Source organism: Limulus polyphemus, unplaced genomic scaffold, assembly GCF_000517525.1.
Source record: "Limulus polyphemus unplaced genomic scaffold, Limulus_polyphemus-2.1.2 Scaffold170, whole genome shotgun sequence".
Classification (NCBI taxonomy): Eukaryota; Metazoa; Arthropoda; class Merostomata; order Xiphosura; family Limulidae; genus Limulus; species Limulus polyphemus.
Window position 1 is genome coordinate 501,242 of NW_013665780.1, and position 10,180 is coordinate 511,421.

At 34.1% G+C, this 10,180-nt stretch overlaps 1 protein-coding gene across 1 annotated transcript in view; it reads left to right on the forward strand.

Moving 5' to 3' along the window:
• The window catches only part of LOC111084918 (O-acyltransferase like protein-like), a 30,069-nt gene extending 24,091 nt beyond the window's left edge, over window positions 1-5,978 (forward strand). Inside the window, exons 7-10 of the mRNA XM_022381515.1 lie at window positions 700-820; window positions 1,283-1,469; window positions 4,851-4,993; window positions 5,442-5,978. Of these exons, the coding sequence (XP_022237223.1) occupies window positions 700-820; window positions 1,283-1,469; window positions 4,851-4,993; window positions 5,442-5,627 (637 nt within the window). The 3' untranslated portion in view covers window positions 5,628-5,978. The remainder of the gene's footprint in view (window positions 1-699; window positions 821-1,282; window positions 1,470-4,850; window positions 4,994-5,441) is intronic.
• Window positions 5,979-10,180: the final 4,202 nt, after the last annotated feature.

Genomic DNA, 10,180 nt, shown 5'->3' on the forward strand with positions numbered 1-10,180 from the left:
TTCTTTAAATCAAAAGAATTTAGAGTTTCACGTGAATCTGGTGAGCAGAAGTTTCGTATCTTATATTTCTGAAATACATCTAGCATCATTTTGTTGCCTAGATTTTAACTTTTTTTTTGAAGCAGACGAGTGTATTAAGAGAATTAAATCTGATTAATTTATTTAGCCATGACTTGGGCTTAACTACATAATTGTTAATACGGGGTAGGCCATAGCGAACCCTTATCCACCCATCCAATAAAAACAAACAACCAACATTACAAGTATCAACAAGCCTTTCTTTACAGTTAACTATCTTTGCTTTATCAGTGAATCATTTTAAAAATACAAACATTCAGATCACCGTTAAGGCCTAGCAGCTTCTTAACCAAGATCCGTGAGGGGGGGGGGGGTAGTATATTCAAAAATAAGATTACACATATCATAATATTTAGTTAACAATGTTATTTATAAACTTTACTTATTTTCGAAGAAATGTTACCCCTTCATCTCAAGCAAAATGGGGTCTCATTTGTAGCTGTGGCGTAAGGGGGGGTCATCTTTATAAGTGCACTTTGGTTGTTTTTTTTTAAATCATTTTATTTGTTGTTTCGTTAATCCACAGGGTTATCTTAAAAGGAAAGAAACATTGACTCAGACTGAAACTTAAATATTATAAACGCATTGAATGATCTGTGTATTTTGTCTTTTTAATTAAAGGAATTCAGGACTAATAGCAGCAATTCGCTATTACAACCCAATTCACCATCTAGGGAGTTACTGTATTGGATTATATGCTGGGTATGCCATAGTAAAGAAGAAATTTGAAAGTATTTCAAAGGTACTTGACGTTATAGGTACATTTACAAACATATCCCTACACCATACGTCTTAGATAAACTCCTAATACATTTTATCCCAATGCACGAGTTTTTCTGGAAAAACACCAAAGTTGAATAAATTATAATTAACAATAACATTGTTACGGTTGTTATTACTTGAATGCCACTGTAGTTTAAGTATTTTGGTTAATGTAAACGTTAAGTCAACGAAACTTCATCTTACGAGTTTATCAAAACATTTGAAAATTGATCAAGAAACTGATAACGGCAGAAGAAGTTTTATTTAAAAAAATAACTACAAAGTGCTACTTGTAAGACGATGTTCTGATACGTGCTTCAGACCATTATAGTCTCTGGTTTGTTAAAGTGTTTTTTTTTTAATTTAGTGAGATTCTTTAAACGAAAAAGAAAATCTAATGCTACAGTCGGATCTTCTAACATTATACCTTTCATCATTTTAGTTTTCCGTGATCCTTGGCTGGCTGTTTTCCAGTTTCCTCTTCCTGTCAGTGATGTATGGAATGCGTAGTTGGAACAGTGGTGTAGAGGGCAGCACAGTAGTAGCTGTAATGTATGCTAGCTTACACCGTCCTTTATGGGCTCTTAGTGTAGCCTGGGTAATATTGATGTGTGTCACTGGGCGTGGAGGTATGTTAAATATAAGTTATGGAAAGAAATATTTAAAAAATAGTCAGTTAGTTTCACGATATGCTATTCTGTAATCATAGGGTAGTTTTCATGTTTATATTGAGTTTAGTATGACATGAGGCTCATTCACAAAATATTGATAATCCTAGTTAAAATAAAGATAAACCGGCTTATAGCATTTAAAAATGTATTTTAAGCCTTGTTTTGTCTGTGAAAAAAAAACAACAACTTAAAACAACATTACAATGTGATCATAGTGAGCATTCCAAAGTGAATCTTGTAAAACTGAGATAATCCAACGAATTGGAATTAAGTAGATAACTCCATTAAGACTGAGATGATCCAGTAACATGAGATTAACAGTACAGTTCCATTTTAGCTGATAACAATCTAGTGAGAATTGTAAACACCGACTAATAACTCGGCAGCTATGAATTGATTAATATTTTAATAGTTCTCTTTGTTTGGGTTATTTTAAGAAATATTTCGTACCTCAAGTTCGTAGATAAAACTTCAATAGTTATCTATATTTCTGTGAAACATTTTATAAATTTAATTTACTTATTAGTGAACTGTCTTAGCATCTTTGATTATATATATATATATATGTTTTTTCCAGAGGTGTAGACGTGCATTGTTTTATTTGAATGGTCATATAACATAGAGATAACAATTAATTAATTAAAACGAAATGCACATAATTACTAAGAAATGTCAATTATGTGCACGTGAGGTACAAAACAAAAAACGAAAAACAAATCAGTAAATTATAAAAATAACAACCAAGAGCAAGATGCTGTACTACACCAAATTAATATACAAGGCGGTTGTAAAGTCAATGTAGTTATTTTCAAATTATCTTTAGCACGTGTACACGATTTTCAGATATCAATCAAGGCGGCGCCAATATCCCAAATGCTCAATGTTTACACCATCATTTTCGATTACTACGTCCGTATTGACAACTGATATTGAGCAGTACAGTGCATGACATTTCCTTAGGGATAGCTCAAATCTCTGTTGAAATACCATCTTTCAACTGAGTAGTTGTTGTTGGATCCGCATTTTAATCAAAGGTGGGATTAAGGATATGGCGGCTGAAAACTCCAGTCTCCATCAAATACTTGAGTAAGCAACGCTTAGACTGGACTGTGGAAATGAGGTGGGGTACTAACAGCATGAAAGTAACATTTGATATACCTCTAGGCACTGAATTTTGGTATGGCACCAGTGTGCAAACAATCATGATAAGGTTGTATGTAGTCATTGTGTACGTCACCAAACTCCAGGGTGTTCGTTTTCCAGGACAAAGAGGGGAATCTAATGCTAGTTTTTTCCGATTTATAGGGTTTATATTGACCCATATAATGCAATTACGGGTTCTCTGACATCACAGTGAATAGTGAAATTGACCTGTTATGATCAGTCACAATTAATTTTATCACCTGCGAAACGTGCAAGTGACCCCCCCCAACTGGCACGGCGGTATGTCTGAGGACTTACAACGCTAGAACTCGGGTTTCGATACCTGTGGTGGGCAGAGCACAGATAGCCCAATGCGTAACTTTGTGCTTAACTACAAAAACAAACAAACAAACTTATGCAAGTATATTAATTTTATATTTTTTTTGGGGGGGGTAGTGACGCACTTTTAAGACTTGAATACGTCTGAAGATATAGGGGAATAAATGGGGTCCAATTTGCAAAGCTTTCCATGACTAGAGCTAAAACAAATATCCAATTTTCTATCAGAATGTTATCTAAAATACCCTATTTGAAGCAGACGTCATACAGCTGGATGGACAGGATTCTATATTTCTTGCCTCGTGGGTGGATCCTTTTCTCACTGCGGGTCTACAACTGGGTGTATCTGACTGAACTGTTTTTGGTCTGTTTTCTGCTCCTGATGTTCAGATGCCTCTTGAGGCTCTACTGCAGTTAGTTAAGCCACAATAGTAATTCTTTTTCAAGCTCACTGCACTAAGATTTAATCTCTTGCTACTGATACAACTTCAATAAAAATAATATCCCTAATGACTAAGTAATGTTCAAAGGCTCATTTGACAAATCCTTTTTGAGTTGACCCATGAATACGTAGCCTTTCACAGCTATATTCAAATATGCTTTGTCTTGTGAATGGTGCAAATCCTTAGCATAACGAGGTCTTCGTCATGTGCTCTTGATCTTAGCTCCTATTGAATTCCAGTTGATCAACTGATTGTCATTCAAATGCTTCAAGCATTTAAGATTAAGCCATCTAGGACTAGCAGAAGGCACTGTGCGGCATGATTGTCGTCCAAGCATTCTATTAGCTGCCTTCCTGACATGCCTCTGGAATCTGTATAAATTACCTTTTGCTATTCCTATAAATGGTGTGTTTATACAAACACTGACATTTGTTAATTTTCAGTTGGATTCAGATCCGAGTAACGTATCAGGTGGAAGTTGAAAACATTCTTCAGCTTCAGTTCCTCCTGATGGTTAATCCATGTGGGAGGTCACCTGGTACAAACACAAATAATTTCCCTTATTCTTTAATAATGTGTGATAATGATGATAAACGATAGGCCCAAAATACATCTTTTTCGTAGCTGTGTAGGTGCTTTAAAGGAATATTTGGGTGGTGAAAAGCTAGAAGCTGGGAAGAACTATAGAATCTTTGTGCTTTCTGTTTTGCACGCATCTGTTGGCAATCCAGTATTCTTACCTCCTCTATGCCAGAGATGTGTTGAATTGGTTGACAAAACTAATAACTCCAGTTAATCTGGACTGCAGATCACTTCTCACAGTTAGAATAATAAATGACTAGAGTGACCGGTGAAGTCATGGCCACTCCCCATAACCTTCAAGTCTTTCTCAGTTTTTCCAAGCTTCGTTCGATCCCAATCTGCGTGTTTGTCTCATATTCTTGGTTGTAATTTTTCTTCTTCTCTGAGCAGAAACATAATTTCCCTGTTGCCCAAAATAAAAAATATATAACGAAATTAGGATTTAGTTCTTGGATATAACTCCGAAATTAGTTTAACTTTCTTGTCATGGAGATACTTTGTATTAGAATTATTAAATTAATAGGTAACCAGATCCCATAGCATCAAGAAGAACGAGATAAATTAGTTGGATAAGTGTGGAAACTCAAGTTATGTATGTGTTAAAAAAGTGAATACAAATGTAGTATACCAATAAATTAAGTATCTTGTATTGATGGAATCATATCCGATTTGTGGTTACAACAAACGTTGAGTGCAGAAATGGAAAACTATATTGAAGAAAAAAGAACGAAGTTGAAGTTACATTTTTTTCCAGTTTTACAGATTGCGTATGTTTCTCAGAGTTGTTCTGTATAAAATGAATATTGATAAATGGAATTTTTATTTTTTATAGGCATCATCAACATTCTATTATCATGGAAACCATTTTTATCCTTAGACCGTATGACGTACATGCTGTATCTCATCCACCATGTAGTCATAACCGTATACAATGGTTACACCAGTTACACTGTTAATTACAAGCCTATCACATATGTAAGTACCCTCCACGCCATTGCTTTTTTCACCTAGTGTATCTCTTGCAACAGTGTTACTTTTCATCATTGTTACGTGCAATTTAATTATATAAGAAATTTTGTACGGTGTAGAAATTAGTTAAACAAATTGAAAACTTGTCTGTATTTGTTAAAACGTTATAATAATTGAAGAATAACACAATTTTTTGTAGAAAAATTAGGCAGATAACCAAGAAAATATATTTTGGACAGATTCTAAAGTTTCTTGTTCTGGGCAATATATTATGTAAAGAAAACTATTATTGTCAATTTTTTCGCGGAAATAAATGTTTGGAATATTAACTGACATCATTCGGACAATATATGTGCAATAGGTAGCTAACGAGGGATTGGCTGAAATGCATTTTTTTTTGTAGAATTTCTTGCTACTTTTTCGTTCATTCATATCTCTTATTGTTTAATTTCAGATTTACATATTTTGTGGACACATGTTTATTTCGTACCTAGTTTCTATTGCTTGCATTCTGTTAGTGGAATCGCCGTGTGTAGCAATTACGAGCAAGTATTTTTCTTCTCATAAAAGCGGAATGTCTTGTGATGTTATCAAACATGACCAAAGAGGGGATGGTGTGGAGATGGTACGTGTTGAGTGAGAAGGAGTTATGAAATTAAGTTAAAGTTGAACAAATGTAATATATTAACGGAGATTCAAAACAGTTTTATAAACATTATAAAGGGAGAAAAAAAATCTTTGTTGACCGTTGTCACATTGTGTAAATAGCAGAAGTTTTTTTTTAATATCTAGCATATAATGATAACCATCTTATAACTCCAAACAGAAGTAATACTCAAGTTATCCATTGGTAAAATACACGAGAGGTGATAAGGTTTGTTATTTAGCCCCTTTTCTTTTCATGTTTTTCACAAATAGCACTTATTTAGCCCCTTTTCTTTTCATGTTTTTCACAAATAGCACGCGGTAATGTAACGTTTACACACTACCACCAAACTTAGTACTGTAGCAATAGGGATGATAATTGGTATTCAGAAAAATATTATTGATCAATTTTTACTTATTATACTTTCATATGTGGTTTCCCGATGGGACAGCGGTAAGTCTACGGGCTTACAACGCGGTGGACACAGGAAATAGTCCAATGTGGCTTTGCTCTAAAATAACCAAACCACACCAAACATTTCATATCTGTTATATGACAAAGACTATCATTATTTTGTACTAACTTGTTATCCAGATAAAAACGGTATTTTTATAAGGCTTAACTTGTGTGACAGCAATAGTAATCCTCTACTGTAATCTACTTAATTACTGTAATTTTGACAGCAATAGTAATTCACTTTTATTGCCGTAATTTTGATATGAAAAAAAGAAGAAAAACAAACACACCGACACACACTTATCAAATAAAAAAATCACATGTGAAAAATACAATCTGAAACTGCACAAACACTATAATTAGTGGGGGCGTTATGTAGGGACAATACGGTAGGTATATATATATATATAGATATATGTATACAGAGATTGTATTTTCAATAAATATATGGATTAAATTTTCTATTTTCTGGAGAGTGGCGTTTTTTTACATATTTATGGGTGTTTATGCATGTAGGTACATATATCTATATTTACATTCTGGAGAATTTGGAAACTTCAAAATGATTTGATTTGTACCAGTGAACTTTACAGAAGACCCCTTCTTTAGCAGCTCATATATTTCGAAATGTGAGAAGTGGAGAATATACTGTGAGAAGGGGGGGGGGGCACAATGTTGCAGAGCAAAGAAAAATATTTATCACTTAAGATGACTCCTAGCATCAACCATATTAGGAAACTCTTAAAAACGAGAAACAATGAAAGTTAGAAAGTACTGTGAAAAATATTTAACAGCATGTAAAGGTTTGTTTTTCCCAACTTTGAAAATCAAATCAAATCAAATCTGGTTTCCGAGCAACATCAACTATATAATCAAGACAACGAATAAAAAGAGATTCAAATAAGAAGGCAGACAGCAAACAAAGAAATTTGGATTGGAGCACTGAAAGTTGGAATTGGAAAAGAAATGTCATCTTTACGAAGCAATAATGAACATCCATCATGATAATAGAAAATTTTATATCAACCAATAAAATTGCTTGAAAATAACGAATGAAAATTGACTGATGGTTTTCGCCACCTATCGACGTTCAAACCGATACGTTCTGGTATTGAACGAAAAGTTTAATAGAAAGACAAATGATAGACCTAAGATACTATTTATTGCACACCTTTGATTTCGATCATCAATGGACAAGATAAAAAGAATTTGAAAAAAAAAAGCATCTACAGTGACCATTGTTTTAATAACAATCATTCGGTTTTGTTAGATAAACAAAAACATTATTTTCGTCATTGTTGATGACGTAGAACCTGCTCTGAGGCGAAGGTTAAAGCCTCGTTGGAAGAACAAGAAAAGTTCACATGCTTTTAATACATTTATTGCTGAAATTCATCTATTGTATGTTAAGGATACTTTAAGTTTATAATCAGTTACTGTGTAGTCCACACATTTTGTTGCTTATAAACTCATCGCACGTTATTAATATACAAGCACTTGTTTTGTTTCCTGTCAGAAATTTTAACTTTCATATAGACTGTAGATTTCCGTTTCGTCATAGACTTTCTTACACCACCTCATCCGCAGCCAAAATCGTTTCGTCAGAGACTCTCTTACACCGATAGATCCGCAGCCAAAATCGTTTCGTCACAGACTCTCTTACACCGATAGATCCGCAGCCAAAATCGTTTCGTCAGAGACTCTCTTACACCGATAGATCCGCAGTGTAATAAAAACAATGGGCATGTTTTAATTCCTGATCAGTTTGTTATAAGTTTCAAAAACTGCACGTTTGAACAAAAGACTGAATTATTTATGCAATAATTTATATATTTAACCCAAAATGTTTCAACATGTGAAAAAATGGTATCAATCTGGAAATGTTGGTTTGTGTATAGCATAGACTACCGAATACCTATCTACCTAACTTTACATAAAAGTTACGCTAGTTTTAACATGTTAAAAATAATATCAATCTAGAAATGTTGGTTTGTGTATAACATAAACTATCGAATACCTAGCTACCTAACTTTATATAAAAGTTACGCTAGTTTTAACATGTAAAAGAAAAAGAGCGTAGTAAACAGAATCCTTTTACCTTGGATAGTATTATCCAGTTATCTTCCAAGAAGCATACAAAACACAAGCAGATCCAGCCAGATTTAAACCTTGATGTGAGATGAATGAATGTACGACAGTACGACACATATTCCGGTAATACGACCCACATAATACACTGCATATCAGATTTAACTGTCAGTTGCACGTGAAAACATTTTAAGTCGATAGTTGAGCACAAACCAACAACAACTTTTCGCAATTATTAGAAAGTAGTTACTTTTAATGAAAATAAATAGGTAAAAAAATATTACAACTGGACCACTAGGTCTAATAAATAATAACTAAGTCAGCTTTCCTGTCCCCACTACCTACATGAAAACTAAAACCAAATATGTTTAAAAATTTAAACTACTGTTGGCAATAAACAGTCATAAATCAAACATTTTTGAATGCATTTATATAGGTAGGATTGTTGTTCACGAACGTTAGCATTAAACAAAAAAGCTTTATTTTGGTTTATTTTCAAGTACAGTATATAGGAATGGCATTCTTCAACATCATTCAGAAGGTTAACGTCGGTTTAAACAAGCTAGTAGTTGACATTTTTCAGCGTCATTTAGAACGTTAACGTTGAATCATAGAATTGTTTGACGTTCTTCAGCATGCATTAATAAGGTTAACGTTATTTTTCAATAAATCGACAATGGTCAGATTTTACTCCAAGTTCGAAATTTATTTATTTATTACAAGTTAGAGCTACTTTACACAATTTATTTGTTTGTTTGTAATTAAACACAACGCTACACAATGGGCTACCTGTGCTCTGCCCATCACGGGTATTGAAGCCCGGATTCTAGCGTTGTAAGTCCGCAGACATACCGCTGTGCCACTGGGGGGCACTTTACAGTAAATAGTGTTCCCTGTCTCCTTATCGAATGTTTCTCACCTACGTTATGGTACTTAAAGAACGTTTAAGTGGTTGAAATTTTTGAATATCGTTGTTCAGGAAGTCAACCTTGCCGTTCAAAAATAGGTGAAATTCATCAACCTGACTCCAAAATTTAACTTTATCTTTCAAATGTACAAAAAAAAGGGGGAAAAAAAGATTCTATGAGGTGTTGCACCAGTAAATATTTAAAAAGTTAGAACCGTTTTAGAATTATTTTACGCATGACATTTAGCTTCCTTTGGCTACATAATTATAACCATTGAATTTGCAACCTTTTTTATTTATTTATTTTTAAATCGTTTCTGGGGGATATGGAGAGGGCGCTGAGGTGTAAAGCTCTCGTGATTTATTTAAAATGCAATTAATATTCTTCTTGAAAGCGTGGTTAATATTCTTCGTAATTTATTACAAACATTCACATTAATTTCGAGTTGAAGATCGCTTGAGGGTACAATGACTAACTTCGGTTAATTTCCAAATTTATACCAGGTTGTTGACGCTAGACTAGGCTTACGTTTGTTTGCCATGTTGCTTAGTGTCGAGCAGCGATCAGCAGTTTGATCTCCTCTTCTTTATATTAAAAGCACAATCCCTCTCTTATATACATAAAGAGACATAATATTGGGAACTTGGTCTAAAAATGATACGTAATAATAATAATAATGAATAATTAACAGAAGTAAAAATAAACTGACTAATCAATAACTAAATAACGTATATATATATAAAACTTAGAAACCGGTTGATGCAGACTGGCTGCCTCTCTGTGGTTGACGGTTCGAAATTAGGGTTTGTTTTGAATTTTGCACAAAGCTACACGAGAGCTATCTACGCTAGCTGTCCATAAATTAGCAGTGTAAGACTAGAGGGAAGACAGCTAGTCATCACCACCAACCGCCAACTCTTGGGCTACTCTTTTACCAACGAAAGGGCGAGCATGTTTGGTGGGACTGGGATTCGAACCCACGATCCTCAGATTGCGAGTCGAGCGCCCTAACCACCTGGCCATGCCAGGGCCCTCGAAATTAGGGACGACGCCATTCTACTTGAACATGCGCAGTGAAAAACGTACTGCAAAAGT